The 21,802-nt window shown below is 39.3% G+C and overlaps 1 protein-coding gene across 5 annotated transcripts in view; it reads left to right on the top strand.

Moving 5' to 3' along the window:
* astn1 (astrotactin 1) overlaps nucleotides 1-21,802 on the top strand; it is a 714,709-nt gene that overhangs the window by 181,598 nt on the left and 511,309 nt on the right. For 4 of the 5 annotated variants that reach the window (XM_041803561.1, XM_041803557.1, XM_041803559.1 and 1 more), the window contains one exon: nucleotides 19,783-19,932. In XM_041803561.1, coding sequence (XP_041659495.1) covers nucleotides 19,783-19,932 — 150 coding nt within the window. The remainder of the gene's footprint in view (nucleotides 1-19,782; nucleotides 19,933-21,802) is intronic. The other variant, XM_041803558.1, reaches the window with a different exon arrangement.

Here is a 21,802-nt window from a genome sequence, read left to right as displayed (position 1 = left end):
TGCTGGTCTACGGTGAGGACGGAGTCAGGGGAATTGGGAGTGGGACAGGTCCAGTTTAATGGTGTGCTGCTGTTGCTCAACTGGGTGAAAAGGATGTTTAGTTGTTCTGCAAAGGAGAAGGATGGAGTCTTTAGAAATGTATGCATCTGGGATGTTGCTACAGCAAAGATCTAGTCTATTTTGCATCCTGGTCGGGGTTGTGACTTATTGCTCCAGATTGGGCAGATGTGTTGTGATGTCACACTCATTAAAATCCTCCAGTATGAATACTGGCTGCTCTCCAGTCTGGTCTGCAGCTCTGTTGTAAAACTCAGCTATAGTTTCAGCAGCTAAGCTAAAATTTAGGGCTGATTCATACACTAAAATAAGAGTGATCTGAGAGATCTGTGGAGGTAAGTAATGTGGTCTGAAGGACACAGTCATCAGTTCATAGTGCCTACAGCACTCTCTCTCTCACTGTGTCGTTTGTTGCCCACCTACTGTTGACAGGCGTGAAGAGCCCGCCCCCAATTGACTGCCGTGTCTTCGCCGCATCTGTCAAAGCGAATTACATTAAAACCATTCAGATGAAAGTCTGTGCCCTCAGACATCCATGTCTCAGTGAAACAGAAAAGACTGGTTCACCGATAGTCCATATCAAACCTGATGAGTGTAGATCCCTCCTCTTGACCCTCTTTTCCTCTGTATCCTTTTCTTCTTGGATGTACGAAGTAACTCCAGAGGTATGCTATTAGTGAAGAGTGATATCTGCTCGGGCTCGGGTTGAAGGTGGCTCACTTTCAACAGGTAGTCCTGTGTGTGGGCGAGACTACCTGGGTAATGGTGAACGAATGAGTCGGTCGTGAACAGAGTCCATCTATGTCCCATAAACCAGGGGTTCTCAACCCTTTTCAGCCCGCGACCCCCAAAATAAACGTGCCAGAGACCGGCGACCCCTACTGTACCTGATGGTGGTTGAACACAGTCATGCACAATCAAGAATAGTCATGTGCAAACAAGGCTCTCCATAAAGGCGGATAAATGGGAGAGCTTTTTGACACCCAGCCAAACTGGGGGCCCATGGAGGTCAGCAAAACCATAGTCCATTGTAAAGTTAAGCTGTGACATCCGTAATTTAAATTTATCCTTAAGAAATAACCACTCTTATCAAAGAAACAAATATGTTTTTTGGTCATTCCTGTAGTAAATAGCCTTCTTTAAAATGTTTAAAAAAGAATTAAAATGGTTTAAAAGTTGCTACAGTGGGTCAATAATGGCCAAAAATGGTGGAAAAGGTGCTGAAATTTGATTTTAAAAGTTGCAGAAATGGGTTAGAAGTGGCAAAAATTACATAAAAATAGCAAAAGAAAAGGCAAAAATAGATTAAAGTGGCAAAAATGGGCTTAAATAGTGGTAAAGGGAGTTAAAAAGTGGCTTTAAATGGGCAAAAATGGGTGGAAATTTGGTAAAATTGGGTGAAAAATTGATATAAACTGGCCAAAAAGGGTTAACTGAGAATGAAAAACTAGGCAGATGTTAGTAGAAGTTGGTTAAACTAGCAAAAATGGGCATATCAAATGGTGAAATGTGGTTAAAATGGGAAAAAATGGGAATAAAAAGCTGTTAAAATGGATTAATAGTAGCAATAATGGTGTCACATTTGTAAGGATCATGCATTTGTGGGATGAGCAGCAGAGCTGAGCATCTGGGTTGCGCCCATGAAAAATTTGCCATCTCTGCATTGAGATTGCATCCAATGATGACGAGCCTTGTTATTCCAGAGAACGAGAAGCTGCCCGACACATCACACTGCCTCCACCAAAAGATGTTACTCTGTAGGTGCAGCAATCAGCATCGTGTCCTCTGTGTTTTCTTCACAGTTTGACCCTATTATTCAACTGCCTTTGGCATCATACAGTTCCTGTCCAGATCAGTGGCATGCCAGTTTTTGGTGCAGACACCTGACCACTGTGGCACAGCCCATGTTCACAGGTGCTGACAAACAGATGCCAATTAGGTACCTACCTAACAACAGGATAAGCTGTTTGGCAGAGGAAGTTTACATGGGAGCAACCCACATTCTCAGCTCTGCTGCTCATCCCACAAATGCATGATCCTTACAAATGTAGCACCATTTAAAGAGGAAATAAACAGGCTTTCCATGGTACAAGATTTATTGCCAAGTAGCATTGTTAAAACAAAGAAATAACCTACCAAACACAAATGTCCTTACTTTTTGTGCTAAGTTTATAATACTGCTGCCATTCACATGTCAACAAAACAATTAAAGGCGAACAAACATAGAGGGAAACGTCAAAAACACACAATTTCACACACATTGAGCCACGTCAGGAGTCGCTCTGGCAAAGTAGCACCCCCCATCATACCCATAAACATACAGAGGCCTGATGCTTTAGCTACTCTGTTCTTGTTCTGTTTCTCCATTTAAAGAAGCCAAGCAGAAATATTTATTTAACTGAAAACAGAAGTAACAAAATCAATCAGTGTTATCTGATTTTGACTCAACCTTTTAGACTCTGATCCATTTCTGCGATCTATGCTGCCTTGTAATTTGATATCACTGGGAGTGGTTGTGTTTCTGTCACAGTTTGTTGGTTTAATGTCATAATATTTCTGGTATCAGTGCTTCTGCCTCTGTTATTTTGACATCCCTGTCCCTTTGAATTGTTTGTGTCCACATTGTGTGTCATATTAGGTCTCCAGTAGTCTCTCTCAGCTGTAGCATCATTATGAAATTGTGCAGTATGATACACAGTCCCTTTATTGTCTGTTTTTGTAAGAGGTACCTTGTCTGCAATGCATGCAGGTCTGTGAGTGAATGTCCTGCTGAGGGGTCTGCTTTGTTTTTTTGTTTTTGTTTTTGTTTTTTTAACTGCAGCACCTCTTGACACCTGTTTAATGAAGAAGGCTGACATATACTTGGTGTTAGAGTTAGACCTAATATAGCCTGTTACCATGGCTGACATGTTCCTGTGCATCAAGTTCAGGGTGGGGAGCTCGAATCTTGTAACTGTGTCCTTGGCATGCTTTGATTTACCGGTTATTTGACTTATAAAAGCGACAATTCTGAAAATTTGTCCATGCTTCTTGTGCCCTTGTATGTTAATGCCATAAGGATTGCCATAATTATTTTCTTTCTGATGCCATTTTGTCGTATGCCTTTTACCTTTGACCTTCTCATCTGAGCCTGATTCATTTCTCCCTGAGTCCTTCTCATCTGACCCTTAGGCTTATTTTCTCTGAGACCTTTTTCTTAACAAGATGCTTTTTTTTTTTCCCTAAGACCTTATCGTCTGCCCCGATGCCTTTTCCCCGAGACCTTTTTTGTCTGTGTCTGATTCTGTTTTCTCTGAGTCCTTTTATCTGGCTCTGATTCCTTTTACTAACCTTTCCATCTGAGTCTGATGCCTTTCTTTATGAGACGTACTCAACTGAGCCTGATGCATTTATCCCTGAGACCCTCTCAATTGGTCCTAATGCTTTTTCCCCTGAGATCTTTTTGTCTGAGGCTGATGCCTTTGTCCTTGAGTGATTTTTGTCTGAAATTCATGCCTTTTTTTCTTAGACCTTCTTGTTTGAGCTTGATGCCTTTTCCCTTGAGACCTTTTCATCTGCACCTGATGCTTTTTTTTTTTCCTGAGACCCTTTTTATCCGGGTCTGATACCTTTTACTAACCTTTCCATCTGAATCTGATGCCTTTCTTTATGAGACTTACTCATCTGAGCCTGATGCCTTTATCCCTGAGACCCTCTCATCTGGGCCTAATGCTTTTTCCCCGAGACCTTTTTTTGTCTGAGGCTGATGCCTTTATCCCAGAGGCCCTATCATCTGGGCCTAATGCTTTTTCCCCTGAGACCTTTTTTTGTCTGAGGCTGATGCCTTTATCCCTTAGACCCTTTTATCTGGGCCTAATGCTTTTTCCCCTGAGACCTTTTTTTTATCCTGGCCTGATGCCTTTTCCCCTTAGACTTTTTGATCTGCACCTGATGCCTTTTTTCCCTGAGACCCTTTTTATCCGGGTCTGATACCTTTTACTAACCTTTCCATCTGAGTCTAATACCTTTCTTTATGGGACTTACTGAACTGAGCCTGATGCCTATCCCTGAGACCCTCTCATCTGGGTCCAATGCTTTTTCCCCTGAGACCTTTTTGTCTGAGGCTGATGCCTTTTCCTTGAGTGATTTTTGTCTGAAATTCATGCCTTTTTTTTCTGAGACCTTTCTTGTCTGGGCTTGACGCCTTTTCCCCTTAGACCTTTTCATCTGCACCTGATGCTTTTTTTTCCTGAGACCCTTTTATCTGGGTCTGAAACCTTTTACTAACCTTTCCATCTGAATCTGATGCCTTTCTTTATGGGACTTACTCATCTGAGCCTGATGCCTATCCCTGCCTATCTGGGCCTAAAGCTTTTTCCCCTGAGGCCTTTTTTTTTGTCAGTGCCTAATGCCTTCTTTCCCCGAGTCCTTTCTATCTGGGTCTGATACCTTTAATTAGAAACCTTTCCATCTGAGTCTGATGCCTTTTTTTATGGGACTTAATTGTCTGAGCCTGATTCCTTTATCCCCAAGACCCTCTCATCTGGGCCTTATGCTTTTACCCCAAAGACCTTTTTGTCTTGGTCTGAGGCATTTTACACTGAGACCTTTTCATCTTGGCCTGATTCCTTTTTCACTGAAACTTTTTCATCTGGGTTTGATATCTTTTTCCTTGAAACCTTTCCATCTGAGTCTGATGCCTTTCTTTATGGGACTTATTATGTGCTAAATGACTTTTCTCTATCCATGGTTATCAAGCTTAAATGTTAAGTTAAAAAAATGATGAAAGCTAACATCAGCTTCAATCTGATGCTAGCCAACAGGATATTTAACTTCTTTTTTACATGTAATTTGGTCTGCTCTTTTTCTCGATTTTCAGTATCCATTTATGATTTTCAGTCAGAGAAGGTTCAAGCAAAAACAGAATCTTGACGTTTATGTTGCTGTTAACCTGGAATATAACGGTAGGACATTTGAGCTTCCCATCCTGAGTGTGACATCACAGGAACATGGCCACTGTGGGAATAACGTATTCCCTGTATTCTCTATATAGAGCCAGGCAGGATCCCACCAGTAAATAGCAGTTGAATGAGCAGACATCCATCCTGCTGTGATTGCTCCACTACATGCAACATCACGCCAAACCTGAAACACCATGGACTTGTTTTTGGATGATGTTCAAATGAAAACTTCCTGCTGATTGGAACTTTTACAAACTTTGTATAAAACAGTTTTAGTTTGTGTGCTAATGTCGCTGTTTGATTGGATGCCGTCTTTAATGAAGTGTCACAAATATTATGTCAGTAAATTTCTGCTGCAGAGCTCTCTGAAAGGTCAGCTCTCTCTCACCTTAGAAGCTGTAAGGTACATTTTCTCTTAAGTGCTTCCCACAATGCTTTTCTTCTCATACATCACAGAAAGAAGCATGCTGTTTGGTCTTTGACCCACTTTTAGGTTTTTCAGTGTAGCACCATAACACTTCTTTTATCGACTCTCCTCTGTGAAGCTGGAGCAGCCTCAAAGCTGTCCTTGACAGCACTGCTCTGTGCTGGTACTTAAATAGCCACTTAAAAGCCCCACTTCCTGTGGTTGTGTGCTTCAAAATTCCACTGAAATTTCCACCCCTAAAACAGCTGGTTCAGTCCGGCTGAACTTATCATCAAGGCTGAGGTCTTTTTGCTGAGATAACTAGAAGTTACGGCTCATAAACTAAGAAATAAAACAGAAATAAGGAGCTTCTTGCAACTATTGACCAAAAATGTGCTATTCTAGAGGAGGGCCCGAACAGATGTGGAAAAAAAACAGGAAAGAAAAAAAAAACATGGCATCTTCTTCACAAAAACTAAATAAATGTGTTTAAAACATGATCAAAAAGATACATTTCAGCCTTCCTCAGGAAGTTACAGAAGAGGTACACTATATGGACCATAACACCAACAGGGACATTGTATTGAAACTAGGGCTGTCAAAATTAACGCTTTAATGTGGATGAATCCATTATCATGATTAATCTAATTAAAAATTTTAATGCAATTAACCCATCTACAGCGCAGATTGACTTAAAATCCCTGAAATGTCTCTGCCAATGCATTTCGGGCAGTTTGTCAAAGTAGGGTTACCGTCAAGCATGCCACCGCGCATGCGCAAATGGGTCGTTGATCCAGTAGTGACCAACCAACTAAGACGCTAAATAGCACGTTGGCCCTCTTGATGGGAAATTTGAGTAAAAAAAAACGCAAGACTGAACAGTGGACCGACATGAAGTATTATGCACATTCTGGAGGAAGGAGTTTTCTTTTCACCGAAGCACTTCCAGCGTAAAATACCACATTAACGCCAAGCATTTTTTGGGGGGAAGGCATTTTCATTAGAATTTGGAAAATTTATTTGTAACTTTTTGGGACCTTTGTTGGGGGGGGGGTTGTCTTTTAGAATTTTTTAGACATGGATATTTCAGATAATTTGGAATTTTTGGGAATGTATTTGTATTTGTATTTTTTTTTTTTTTTTATTAACCTGGAAATTGTACGGGATATTTCCTTGAATATTCTCATGAATTTACAAAGATTCTTTTTTTTTCTTTTAGCAAAATTGTAATTTTATTATACTGAAAGGTTTAAGGACTATTTTAAAGAAATTTTGTGGTACTCATCATGGGATATTTAAAGAAATATATTTAAGAATTTTCACAGAAATCTAAGGGAAATTTCTTTGAAATTTTAGAGAATGTGTCAAGGTTTTGGAAAGGAACACTTGGAAGAAATTCCTTTTCAAAAACAAAGCTGATGTTTCAACTTATCAGGTCTTAATTATCCCAGATAAGTGGTAGAAACTAAAAATGCTGTCCAAATGAAAGCTCAGTTCTCAGGAGGTTATAGACCGGGATTTCAAACCAGTGTATATAGGAGATGATAGGTAATTAGTTTAACCAATCGCAAATCTCGCGCCAACTAATTTCACAAAATAAATGTAACCATTTAACCGTGTGCATCCTAGCCCAAGCCCTGAAAAACAGCCCTATACCATTATCCCTCCTCCACCAAACGTAACAGTTGGCACAGTGCAGTCAGGCAGGTAATGTTCTCCTAGCATCCGCCAAGCCAAGACTCAGTCATCTAAACGGCAAACAGTTTTTCCGTCTCTCCACAGTAGACGTTTCCACTGCTCCACAGTCCAGGATCAATGTGCTTTACAGCGCTCCATCTGATGACTGGCATTGGACTTAGTGATGTGGGGCTTACAGCCATGGAAACCCATTCATGAAGCTCCTGCTGCACAGTTTTGGGGCTTACATTAATGCCAGTGGACGTTCAGAACTCCTCAGCTATGGAGACTAAGTAGGAGTCGTTGACCCTACTCTGTGATTTTACATGGCCTCCTGCTTCATGGCTGAGCTGCTGTTGTTCCTAAACGCTTCCACTTTCTAATAATATCATGTGCAGTTGACTGTGGAATATCTACAGTCCATTATACATTTTTTTGGTTTGTTTTCAAATATAAATCTGAACTAAATGAGTGATATAAAACTTAGTATTGTTACACTGTGTGTGCCTATTCAGATTGGTGTTAGGCGTCTAAAATCATAGTGTAAAAACACTCATTTTCCCAATTTTTATCATTTCTGGACAATGAAAGTGTCCCATTTTAAAAAGAAAAGAAGTTTATAACGTTTTCTCTGTGTTGCTATCATTGGACATCTGTGGTTTTGACCTTTTTTTTATCTCTAACTCCAGGTTAATTCTCCTGTTTAATTCTTGGTTATTTCCTGTATAATGTCCGTATTCTCGTTGGTGTGAGGAAGCACTCTTACATGTTTTGTGTCCACATTAATCATCACTGTTTTCTCTTCAAGGGCACAGTTTCTCAGCTAAAAGCAGCATGTGTAATGAACTACTAAAAGCTTCATGGGCGACCTTACATGAAGCTGTTAGCCCTGAATAAGGACACACCTGTAGAGTTTTTAATGGCATAACAACTGTTCAATGCTAAGTACATGTTTTCCGTTTCTGCCTCAGACTCTAAATCACTCCTCTGGATACGTTTTTTAAATATCTACTGAAAGGCATTCGCATTGTCACTGTTCTACAGACGGACATCAGAATAACTTCACATTGACAACGAGGTTCCAGCTGATCCTTGAGAAGTCTTAAAATACTTCAACTAGATGTTTGAAATTTCAGGCAATGAAAGGCTTTTTTTATGTGAATAATTATTTTATTCGTCAACGTTACAGTTAACAGCATTTACAGTAGTTCTACTGGTGCCTGTCTGTGTGTGTGTGTGTGTGTGTGTCAGCCCTGCTCTCTCAGTGTGAGCAAGGTCAGAGAGAAGCCTTCAGTGTTAGAGAGATATTATCCAAATAATTCAAGAAAAGATGAAGAAATTTCTTCAACCACACAGACAAGAGTCATCGTGACGGCTGTACAGTAAAGGGTTAAAGTTCCCTGTCCATGTTTTCACTCTCACTCCCTCATGTCTGCATCTCTGTCCCTCTCCCTGTCGACCAGTGCGCCTTGATATCCAGTAAACTGGTATTGATCACCATGGCGTGTTATGTTTTAGAGAAAGTATCAGCCTCACATTAACAATCTGCATTTTTAGCAAAACTCTGCAAAAACAAGAAAAATCATCTGAAATGTTCTAAAACCAGTCACTGATGGAGGAAGAGAGACAGGTAGATCTAGCATGCTGCAACCACAGATTTTGAGGTATGAAAGCGTATCAGTGAGAAAAAAACTGTGATATATTCAGCCAAAATTTGCTGGTTTATGCTATAAAGTCTATTTGAACATCAGTATGTCATCTATAAGATTTAGTGATATTTTATACATACAGGCCTCTTGAGTATTTATGTTTAAAATTATGGGAAACATTAAATCATAGATGCACATTTTTTCAGCTAAACAGTATTCAAGTAAACATGGGCCGATAGTAACCTTGCAAAGCAGATGGACATGCCCATTTCTGTGTTTCTCACTGGTGAATCCATCTTGCAAAGCTCCCGTCTGAACCGTCTGGGCCCGGTTAGAAGTGACAGGACCAGCCAGCGTTGAGGGGCAGTACTTTCAGGCACAGCAGAGTCGTGATGTAAGCAAGCAGCAACAAGACGCCGGTGCGATAATGAAGACGTTGGCGTGGATGCTGCTAAAGCTCCAGTTTTATCAGAACTTGACAACATTTCTCCATTAAAAGAAGAACAAAAAATAGCAGAAGGTTGTTCACTTCTAAAAAAATGACAAAAGTCGTGTACTGACATGTCTACAGTCACCGTGGTTCGTGGAGTTTACTCCTCGGTAGCGGCTATGTCATGTGTTTTGTTGCTCTGATTGGCCCGAGCTTTTTTTCAAAGCCTTGGCCCTTTCCCAAGTGCTGTGTATGAGAGGTTTTACACAGGGATGTGTGAAACAAATCCATCTGGTGTGCCAGGGTAGGCCAGTAGTAATTCCATATAAAAACTTTAATTATTTAGATATTAAAATCATAGGGCGCAGGTGGCCTAGTGGTTTAAGGCAAGCCCCGCGTACACGGACGGGGAGGGTTCGAATCCAGCCTGAGGCCCTTTACTTCATGTCTCTCCCCTGCTCTCGTCCCTGTTTCCGACTCTATCCACTGTCCTCCTCTATCAAATAAAGGCACAAAAATGCCCAAAATAAATCTTAAAAAACAAAAAAGGAAAGAAAATTATGTGTGACATTCAAGTCTAAAAAGCTGCTATACTTTTGTAAAACTGACCAAAATGATAGTACCTATAATTTCCTCATTAGACCTAAAAAAAAAATAATCACAAATATCAAATCCCTAAGTAAATGTTAGCAGTGAGGAAGCTCACTTTACAAATAGAAAATAATTTGACATTTATTTATTTATTTTTCCGTTTATTTGTCAGGGACAATACATAAGCATTGCTGCATTTAATTACAGTGCAACCGATGCAATGTATAAAAGACATCTAGCCGTGGCTAATTTGCAGTCCTTGTCCCTGGTTAGGCTTTTAAGAAATAACACGTATGATACAAAAGAATAAAATGGACATAAAAGATTAACAATAGCAGTAGACATAAATGAACAACCACAAAAAATGCATAAAACAGCAGCAGCAAGACAAACATAAACATGCAGCCACATACGTAAAAGCTAACAGTAAGGCAGACGTAAACATGCAGATGAATGAAAATGACTAAAATGACAGTTAAGAGAATAGTTGAAGTAGCTAAGAACAAAGATATTAAGGAGTAAAAAGAGCTGAATGATCTAAAATTTTTAAGACATGTAGCTTAGTGTTCACAGATTTGCCTTTGTTTGAGCCGTTGTTTTACCCTCTTATTGAACACTTTGAAGTCAGTCAGTGTTTTTAATTTCTGATGGGAGAGTATTCCAGATCTGTGGGCCTTTAACTGAGAAAGAGGACTGACCAAATGTTGTTTTACAACATTTTTAAGTCCAAAAAAAAGCTTTTTTATTTTCACAAAGCTGACTGAAATCACATACATTTTACTATTTATACCATTTTTTTTTTTAAATTATAATTCTATGGGAAAACCTAAAAAAAATCACAAACATTAAAGTTTTGAATGAATTTAAGCAGAAATGAGGCTCACAGAAAAAACAAACAAATCAAAATTGATATAAACCGTATAGGTATAATAAAACTGGCATAATGTTATAAAACTGAGTATATTATAAATTTTTCTTTTGGATATGATTTATTTATTAATTAATTAATTAATTAATTTTTTACTGAGTGAAATGTTTAAAAAAAGAGACCACACTTATTTCACTACTACCTTGAAAATGCTTATGAATTTATTAAAATTAATCTCAATCAGTCTCTTCCCAACAAAAACACTGATTTTTTAAAATATTTTCTTTTCATTTCTTTATTTTTATTTCTACTGTTTTTAAGTCTTATAAATGTATCCAAACGAAGTATGTAATATACAAATTAATATTTTGTGTAAATATTAAATGCATTTTTATTTTTTTACACTGCTTTGGCAGTACTGATCTGTTCATGCCAATACAATTTAAATTAAAATTGAAATTAATAAAATTCTCTGGTTCACTTAAAAACAACAACAACAAAAAAAAAAAAACAAACAAACAAAAAAATCCTGGACTTGTTTTCTTTACAAACCATACACCATCATCCAAAAATATATTAAGTTGTTTTTTTTTTTGTCAGTAAAATATCCATGTGGCCTGATAGATTAAACTGCCTTTTGTTTTAATGCAGACACCATTTCACACCCCTAAATGAGCATAAGTCCAAATGTGCCTCCATTTCTTTACATTAAAATTGAGGTAGTTGATGGAAATCCTACACAAACAACACCTATCACGGCACGTGGCTCTGCTACTCACCTTTATAATGAGTTTTATCAACCTAACCGTGTTAGGATGTTTGGGGCCAAATGAGACGTAAAACTACATTCTGTGAGTTCTGGAGGAAACAGGAAGTTTGAGATGCTCTGGATCACTGCACACTTTCTGTGGCGTCAATGATCTCCGCTGATTGGCTGATGAAATGAAGTGAGTCCAAAAACTTTTAATGATACAAAACTGTTGACTTTCTGGAAAATTATGTTTTATTTTTCATTCAGTACTTGGTTGGAGCTCCTTTTGCACAAATTACTGCATTTATATGACGTGTCATGGAGGCGATCAGTCTGTGGCACTGCTATGCAGTTATGGAGCCCAGGTTGCTCTGATAGCAGGCTTCAGCTCTCTGGATTGTTGAGTCTGGTGTCTCTCATCTTCCTCTTCACGTTTCCCCGGAGATTCTCCAGTTGGTTCAGGTCAGGTCAGTCAAACACGGTAAAACCATGCTTCGCAAACCAGTTTCTGGTAGTTTTGGCTTCACTGTGGGCAGGCGCCAAGTCCTGCTGGAAAAGGAAATCAGTGTCTCCATAAAGCTTCTCAGCAGATGCATTTGATAGGGCACAGCAGACCAACAGCAGCATATGACATTGCACCCCAAGCCATCTCTGACTGTGGAAACTGGACCTCAAGCACTGAAAGAATTTGGGCCTCTCTGATCCTCCTCCAGACTCCGGGACCTTGTTTCCAAATGAAATGCCACATTTACATTCATCTGAAACCTCACTGATCCTGCACCTTTCCTTACCATTTTTTTTTTTTTTAATTAAGACAGCTACTGTTTTGTTTCTCTGTCAGATGTTAAGACATGCATGCATGCTGCATATTTAACCAACCTTCACATGTCTGATGTAATCTGAAGCTGTTGGAACATGATGTGTTCATGAAGAAGTGTCTCAGTTGCCCCCATTACTGCATGAGGACTTTATTCTGTCATTATTTCAGAGCAGAGTTTTTCTAACACGCTGACTTCTGTGCAGAGTTTTATTCCCTGCCAGTGAACATTTCTAGGGGGAAATTGTGCAGTGAATATTGCTTTATTATTAAATCAGTCGTGTGAAATGTCGGAGACAATGGCGCCATGAAAAAACAGCCTTCCCTCTTGTGTAGTAAAGCAACACCAACGTCTGTACTGTCAGATAGTCATGGCTGCCAATAATATTTACACAGCACATTCATATCTTCAGTGTGTATTGTTCTAAAACCAACAATATGAAAAGCTGATGAAGCTGCTGTCAGGAAAAAAAAAAAAGTCCTTCTCGGTTTGTCACATTGACGTTGCTGCCAACTGTGTTTTCATTCTCCCATTTTTTTCTGAGGGATCGTCTCCAGTTTAATCAAACATTGCGTCTTGGTTGGGGATTTTTAAAGCTCTTGTCACTGAGCAACGTTAGCATGAATTTGATTTCAGTTCACATACATCCCGCCGAGCCAGCAAATCTTTGCTGCTTTGATGGATTTTCCCCCTCACTTTGTTATTCACAATCCACTAACACTTGTAAGACAAGCTTCAATACATGCCCTCGAAATAGAGCTAATGCCTCTTAAAAAACACATTAAATAAATATTTGTAGTGTAGGAGTTTGTTTTATAACAGACTGTTGAATACTTTAATACATCCACTCATGCCTCAGATCATAGTACAAACTTAAAAGGCCTCTTTTGCTGATTCTTGCTTTTTCTTACATTCAGACATTGGAGCTACATGAGTTAGTTTGACGGCTGCAGAATGAAATGTGAATTAATGAATAGGACAACATCAGCTGCATAACTTTTACTAGGCCCTGATGCAGATGTATATTTTCTGGACCCTCCATCCTCCAAACATATGAGCACACTCTTTTACAACCGTGCATGGACGTACAAAGTCATTCCAGCTCCCATTCCCTCTCTCTCTCTCTCCCTCGCTGAAATCACTGTTATTCCTATTCTGTTGGTTTTAACCATGGAGCGTTAATAGAGGTCTGTTAGTCCAGACTACACAATGGCACCATGTGCGACTTTGCACCAAAATTCTTCTCCAGTCTTGGCCTTCAACCACACAACAAGACCGCTTATCGTACCCTGCAGCACCAGAGTCTCTGTGACTGTGTGTGGGATCATCAAGGAGATGGACAACAGAAACACTCTAAGTGATGCTGGCTGACTTTTCCATGGGAAAGACGGACACAACAAACAATCATGGATTGGATGATGGACTATAGCTCACATTTACATGCTTGTCCCAGAGATCCTTCAGATAGAACTTGAGGTATTAATGTGATGTGTAAATGTAAGTATGAGTTTTCCATGGTATGCGTGGAATCATGTAACAGCTAAAATTGTGTTTGCCTAGGTTGGCAGCAAGCCAGAAATAGTGAGATGGCCTTGTAGGGATCGACACATGTACGTGGTGGCTTCCAATGACCAACTGTCAAGAGTATAAAATGATGTTCTTGTCTGTATACCATGTGTTTCTTCTGTCAAAGACCCAGCTGTGCAGTAAAAGCTACAGATCTCTAAACCAGTCTGTTTCTTGGACATCTTTGACTCTTCTTGTTCCTACATAACAGTGGAGCAGTGTTAACTTTGCCAACTAAAACTCTGACTTAAAATGTTCACCAACAGCCTTTTTTTCCCTGACAAAAAGTAGACTAAGGGGGCTTTCACTCGTCGTTTGGTCCGGACTTTCAGACTTTTCTGTTTGGTCCGAACCAAAATGATAGGTGTGAAATCTCCCCTGGACCGTGGTCCGGACCAAAAGAGGTGGTCTCGGTCGGGACCAAACGGAACCACGGTCTGGTTCATTCCCAGTGTGAAAGCATTATTTTGACAGGTTCGGACCTTCGCATCAATGACAAGAAGTTACGACATGGCTACCGGCAAAGTAAATCCATCACCCTAACAGAATGAGCTGCAGAAGAGCCCACAACAATCTCACGGACTGAAATTGACCAGCAGCCTGGACAGGGTGGGCTAACAGTAGCTGCATACGTTACGTGAGGAGTAGAAGTGTCCGTTATTATGTTGAATGGGGATTGTCCAAGCACAGAAAATTCCATAAAATTGTAGCTAAAGTTATACCTTACTATTGACAGCTCATCTTTTCAAGAGTTTTACAACACATACCTTCTCTCCCGAGTCAGTGTTGCAATGGCTCGCAGGATTGCATACTTTCTTCTCCTTTCCTGTCGACGATGATAAAGTTGTCGTCTAATGATAAAACTCATAAGACGAACTCGGACCAGCCTTATTTACAGCTCCTCAAGTTGTTGCTTTTGGTAGTAGACAATCAACAATAATCTGATGGTAGGAATGACGATTTCATTCATTGTTTACAACATTCAAGACTCTAAAACTCTAAAACTGACCAAAACTAAGTTTAGTTTTTGTCAAGATGACTTGAACTAGACTAAACTGTAAAGCAGTTTTCATTGAACATTCAAAAGTCATGATAAGATCGTTAAAAAAAGCCAGAAACTGAAACATGATCCTGAACTTCCTTTCTGCAATCCAACCTGGCCTCTAAAGGAAAGAGATACACTCTGATTGGTTTGATTCTTGTCATATAAAAAATACCACATTACAAAGTTCATGCTTTGGATTTGGATGCTAAGGTCATAGCCTGAGCAATCATTGCTTATGAGTAATGCCGGCACAGACGTCCTTTTCTCCACCATGGATGGTTTTTAAAATCATTTGCCCTCTTCATATTTACACCTCTGCGTGCAGCTCAGAGGATGAAATTGGCCCGTGCTATGCTGAGATGTCAGCTTTGAAATGACAGGAGATGTTAATTGCCTTTGCAACTGTGCTCACTGACTGCAACTTGTGGTCACAATGTGAAAGCCCCCTCAAACTGAGGGGGTGGGAGTCGATGTGGGGGCATTTATGTTGCTGGGTCCAAAAAATACTATTACTCTAAGTTACTACTCAGAGCACTAGGCCCCCTAGTGCCTGTGCAGCATTAGTAGTTCCATCATCTGATTGCATTCTCCCTGTTTTGTTAAATTCTTATTTCTTGTACTAAAGAAATGTTTGATAGCTTGAATATCAGCATTTTTCAAAAAAAAAAATACAAGAGTCATGTTTGCATTGCTCCACAGCCCAGTGCGTGTTATATGTGACTCCATATTTATTCAGACGTCATGTTTCCATCTCACACACTGTATGCATGTCAATATAGATTTTTGAAGCATTCCAAATTTCCTTTATGTCTTCTGCAGCAGTGGTTCTCAACCTTGGGGTCAATAGCCCATTGGTGGTCGCGAAACACTGAGAAGGGGTCCCCAGATTCCCTAAAAAAAAAATGAACAATAATTTTTTTTTTTTTTTTTTTTTTAATTACACTGTTGCCACTTTACACCAATTTTAACCCATTTCCATCCATTTCCCCACCAATTTCAACATATTTTTGCCATTTAACACCTAATTTAGTCAGTTTGGTCAGTCTTTCCACCACTTTTTTTCTGCCTGTTTTTGCCACTTCTAAACCAGTTCTTGCCACTTCAGCCTAATGTTACCTCTGTTGGCCCATTATTGCCACTATTAACCCCTTTTTTACCACTTTTTACACCCATTTTTTTCCCATTTTATCCACATTTCACTCTCTGATATGCAATTTTTGCTAGTTTAACCAATTTCTGCCAATATCTGCATATTTTCTCTTTCTCAGTTAACACTTTTTTGCCAGTTTATATCAAATTTTCATCCCATTTCACCAAATTTTCACACGGTTTTGCCAATTTAAAGCCATTTCAGCAATTTTTAAACTGCCTTTTACCACTATTTATGACCATTTTTTCCACTTTAACCCATTTTTGCCATTGATTTTTTTTTTTGCCATTTTATTGTAATTGTTGCCACTTCAAACCCATTTCTTCAACTTTTAAAATCAGTTTTTTCCACCTTTTTAGCTTTTTAACCAATTTTTATTCTTTTTTTTTTTTCTTTTACAAAAAAATGGATTTACATTTTTAAGGCTATTTACTACACAAATAATAATAATAATAATAATAATAATAATAATAATAACTTTATTTATATAGCCCTTTTTAAAACAGTTGTTTACAAAGTGCTTTACATACAGCAAGACCAAAAACTCAGGGAAAAATAAACATCAGCAATCAGAGCAGAATAGGAGCTCTGTAAAATCAAACACGAAGGGAAAAACATAATGTGGACATATAACAAGGAAAAATAACAAAAATGAAAATGACACAAGTAGATCTTGAATGAGAGTTACAGTAGAAGATTGTCAGATCTAAAATATAATGGTGTCAGTGAAAAGCAATGATTCCTATGATAATATTCCAAAAGATGTGGTAGGATGTGGGGGGAGGAGAGAGTTAAATACATATATTCAAACAAACAACCAAACAAATACATGAAGATCATGACGATAATGATGACATCACATCAGTGGGGATAAAACAAAGATAAGATTTAAGACAGAAATGTAGCAGAGATGAGAACAGATAAGTAAAATTTAGGTAGGTAAACATGAGACAAAGAAGAAAATGAACATGAGAAGAGTATAAAACAATAAAAAGAATAAGAAGAGTAGTGTAAATAAAAGAGAAGTAATGACATAGATAAATAGTTAGAAGGGACATCACATAAAAGCAAATAAGTTTTAAGGAGTGATTTAAAAGATGTCACAGAATCTGCCAGCCTTATCTCCATAAATGACTAAACAAGATATTTGTTTCTTTAATAAGTGGTTATTTTTCAGGTTATATATAAAATGTGTTTTTTACAGCTTAACTTTAAAATGGACCATGATTCTGTTGACATCCATGGGCCCCCAGTTAGGCTGGGTGCCAGAAAGTTTTCCCATTTATCCCCCCTATGGACCGCCTTGTCTGCACATGACTATTCTTGATTGTGCGTGGCTGTGTTCAGCCACCTTCAGGTACCTTTATTTTGGGGGTCGCGGGCTGAAAAGGTTGAGAACCCTGCTCTACATGACCTGTTTTTTATCAGAATATATATTTTCATACTAAATTGTCCCCTAATATGAAGTTCAAAGTGTCATTACAAGCTAATATTGAAGAAACAGGGAGTCCTTTATTCCCTTTTAAGAATGTTTCCATGCTTGATACCCATATTTAAATCAAAATTTTACAAAGCTCATACTCAGTCTGTCCGTAATTATGAGACCTGTAAATCATTTCAACTCAATACACTTCAATGAATACATGATTTAGTGCTATAACTCAACATTAAATTGCTAGAAGTCACTCTTTTTAGTTCATTGGAGTTGTGCACATTACCATTTTGGATGTAATTGTCCAACTGTGATCAAACAAAACAAATATTAAACAACAATGACTCAGAGTAACTAATGAGGAACTGAAAAATAATGGATTGCCCTTAGACTCAGTATTTCTGCCTAACCAAATAAAATGAACTTTGTTCTTTCAACATCTTTGATCTTTTACTCCAGAGTTTCATAACTGTTTCATAGCAGCCACTGTCGATTCAGTTCAAACAGCCTTATTAATCCCTCTGGGAACTACTGGTTTGATGCATAAAAATCAAAGATAAAACAGGGATGTAGAAACAAAAACATATGCTGTACTGTGCATAATATGCACAGTACATATTATGTTTTAGGCATGTTTGGGCCTGCAATTCAGGCTACAGTAAGGCCTAGAGGTGACAAAAGCAACCGGAGTTCATCATCAGGCAGGAAGAAAGTGCTGCTGTGGATGTCCTTGCATATGACCAGAAGCATGGGGGGAAATGATCTTTAGAAAAAATAACAAAGTCCATACCTTAGGGGCAGAGTAAGGCATGGATGTGATGGTGAGGCACGGGGGAGAAATGAAAAGTGACCAAAATTGAAAAATGGACTTTGGGGAGGCAACCGTCCTCCACTGCACGTTGGACGGTTTAGGCCTCCATGTGGTCCATTAATCCCTGTTGATTGGACACCTCGTCAGGCATTGACACTTACATATGAGCGTCTTTGTACAAAAAGTAGAACTGTTAATCTGTATCAAGAACAATCACTGATGGGTTTATCAGTATCAAAACACAAAATTGAACCCCCAATTGATCCAACAAACATGCGTTGATGTCATCAATGAATCACAAATGGGACGGGCCCGTTTGTGGGTTTTTTCAGGGGCCCAGCCAATTCTGTTGGTAGCCCAGCCAGTTGGCAAGCCACCCAATCATTTCATTTCAACTGAGTGATTGGACAGGATTGTTACAGCCAATGACGCTTCATTTTTAAAGCACTTGAGTCACTGATGTAAAAGTGTGCAAACAATGCTTTAAAAAATCTCCAATACAAAATAGACCTTTTCAATAATATAACAGTCAAGGTGGCCCATGGGGGGGGGGAGTTCTGGGGCCCAGGCAAAAGTGGGCAAAAGGTGGCAAGACAAAGTAAAAAAATGGGTAACAATTGGCATAAGGTGCCAAAGAATGAGTTAAAAGTGGCAAAACATGTTGAGAGTGTCTAAAAAGGTGGCAAAAATGGGTTACAAGTGGCCAAATTGGATTGAATGATGTAAAAATGTGGTAAAATGGGTTAAAAGTGATTAAAAATGGGCAAAATTGGCCAAAAAAGTGGCCAAACAAAAGGCAAAGTGAGTGAAACTTGGCAAGAAGGTGGCAAAATAGATTACAAGTGGCAAAAAGGGTTGACGTTGCTAACAGGTGGTTAAAAAAAGGGTTAAAAGTGATGGAAAAAATTGGCAAAAAATGTCCAAATAGTAGCAAAAGTAGGCAAAACCCAGCAAAAAGGTAGCAAAAATTGTCAGCAAAAATGTAGCTAAAAGTTCAAAAAAAGTTGCAACTAGAAAATCACTTCAATTCACTTCAATAGGAAACATTGGAGAAAAAGCAGAGGCTTTGAAAAAAACTCGGAGGGTGATTGGGTGAACGTTCTGTCACATCTCTACGGGATAATCAGAGCAACAAAACAAAACAATACACTCATATCATCAATAAATCACAGCTGGGGAGGGCCCATTCTCTGGGTTTTTTCAGGGGTCCAGCCAGATCCCCAAGGCACACCTTGACTTGCCTCAAGGCACGCTAGTGTGCCTTGCCACACCATCTGAGAGCCACTGCTTTACACTAATGCTAGGATTGTTACCTGAAATGGTTAAATCAGAGGTAGTCATCATATATAACAGTGTTTATTAGACAAAAGTCAATTTTTATGTGTGTTTGATGGCCTCAATTCTCCATACACCTAGTCTATGTGTCGTCATGGAGTTAATAAAACTTGCTCCATTCATTCCAGCACTGGCCGCCCTCCCCCTGCCATCTCTGTGGGCCCGACTGGAGGATGTATTCTCCACTGTTCGTCCTGAATCTTCATTTTTGTCCCCTCATTGTCGTGAATTTTTTATTTCTGTGTGAATTCAACAGCGGGTTCAACTTTCTTGAACCCAGACGGGGACTCTGGGACGGAGGCAGACAGCGAGCCTCAGCTGGCCTTTTACACCGACCCAAACCGCAGTCGCCGCCGGAGTCGAGGTATGAGAAATGGTAACGCCAACAGCGCGTGGGGCTCAGGGGGTAAGGAGGACTCACACACCTACAGACAGTTTTTCTCCCGCCGTCTGATGGTATTACCATCGCCACGACGCATGACAAGTAACCTTTGCAGTGCAATCAGCAGATGGATGACTCCAGTGTTGTGTGTGCTGCTGGTTTCAACTCCTTAAAGAAATATTACACGTGTATTGTGTGTATTTACATGCGTGTAGTGGTTGTGAGCATGTAACACTGATCTCAGTGCATCTGCATACAATCTTGTTGGCTGAAATCAAACAAGACAATGAGATCAGAGGTCGTCAGGGCAGAATATGTTGATTCTGATTGTGTCTCAAACACTGAAATAATATTACACACAAATATTATTTCTAAGGAGGATCTTGTGGAAATGCTGTCAAAGTGAAGTGGTGCAGCATGCTTTATCTGTCAGCATGCCATGTCCCTGCAGCTCTGATGTACAGTAATGGGGTGTGGAAGAGAGACGTAGCAAGAGAGAGAGAAAATAAAGACACAATGCCCTCAAAATAATAGCTGCTGTCACAAGGCGTTACAAGCCTTTACAACACCTCCAAGCCAATTACTCCCCCGTCATGTGCACAGGTGTCACAAACACGGCAAAGCCTCCAGAAGTGCAGCCAACACCTTTAATTAGAGCTTAAGAATAGAATAAAGTGGTTCCAAGCTGCCCAAGCAGTGTTGTTTAGATCCAGAGGAGAGGCTGATTCATGAACCATGACAGCAGGATTTTCTCTTAGAATTTTGAAATTTTCCACTTTTATGGCGCAGGGAAATGTGCAGAAAATCAGCATTTATTAAGGTGCCCAAAAGGTGAAAATGATGGCCCAAGACTGGTCCCTGGATAAGGCTGGCTGCACACCAGATGATTTAAGCTCCCCTGAAAACACAAGAGGAGAGGGCCTGGTCCGCTGTTCGTCACAACTGATTATTTCTACAAATACTCCTCGACAATGTGGGGTCATTAGAATAATTGTACTGCTACTGATTGGTGCAGAGCTTCCATGATTTTAAACAACAAACGTTACAATTCCAGTAGCCTTTAGCGTCAGCTATGCACGTGTGGTGTAAAGCCCACAATAGTCTTTATGCTGACTCTAGTTAGTAATTTAAGGCTCATTTGAAACTCTACATTTGAATCAGATAGAGGCACAGATGGACCCTATCCTAGGGTGGCCATACATCCCGGTGTTACCAGGTCCATTGCATTTTCAGGCTCTGTATCCCATGTCCCAAGAGAAAGCCATAAAATGCTTCAACATCCCGTTTCAGAACAACTCCAGTCTTAATAATCAAAAATATGTAAATAATACCAATGCCTGCAACACTCTCTCTCTCTCTCTCTGTTGGTCCTTTTAGATGTACAGTAAATAAATGTTGTCAGTGCTGTTTAACAGATAAAAAGATAACTACTGCATGCACAACCCGGATTGCAAAATAGTTGGGACACTGTTTAAAATGTTAGTAAAAACATAATGCAATGATTTTCAAGTCTCATAAACCCATATTTTTAACAATAGAAACACCATGTTTGATTTTGAAACTGAGACATTTTACCATTTTATGAAAAATTATTAGCACATTTTGATTTTTATTGCAGCAGCACATCTTAAAAATGTTTCGACAGAGTCATGTTAATATTTTTTTTCCCTCTTCTTTTAACTGTAAAGTGAGGAGACATGGAGTTTTGGGAGAGGAATTTTGTCCCATTCTTGTCTGCTGTACTATTCTAGCTCTAACTCATCTGTCCTGGGTCTTCTTTGCTGCATTTTTCCTTTTATGATGCTCTATATCGGTGAAACATCTGGACTGCAGGCAGGCCAGTTCAGCAACTGGACTCTTCTACTGTGAAGCCATGCTGTTGTGATGGAGATGT

The sequence above is a fragment of the Cheilinus undulatus genome, linkage group 13 (assembly GCF_018320785.1).
Source record: "Cheilinus undulatus linkage group 13, ASM1832078v1, whole genome shotgun sequence".
NCBI lineage: Eukaryota > Metazoa > Chordata > Actinopteri > Labriformes > Labridae > Cheilinus > Cheilinus undulatus.
Note: the sequence above shows the minus strand (reverse complement) of the source record. Positions and strands in the feature narration are given on the sequence as shown.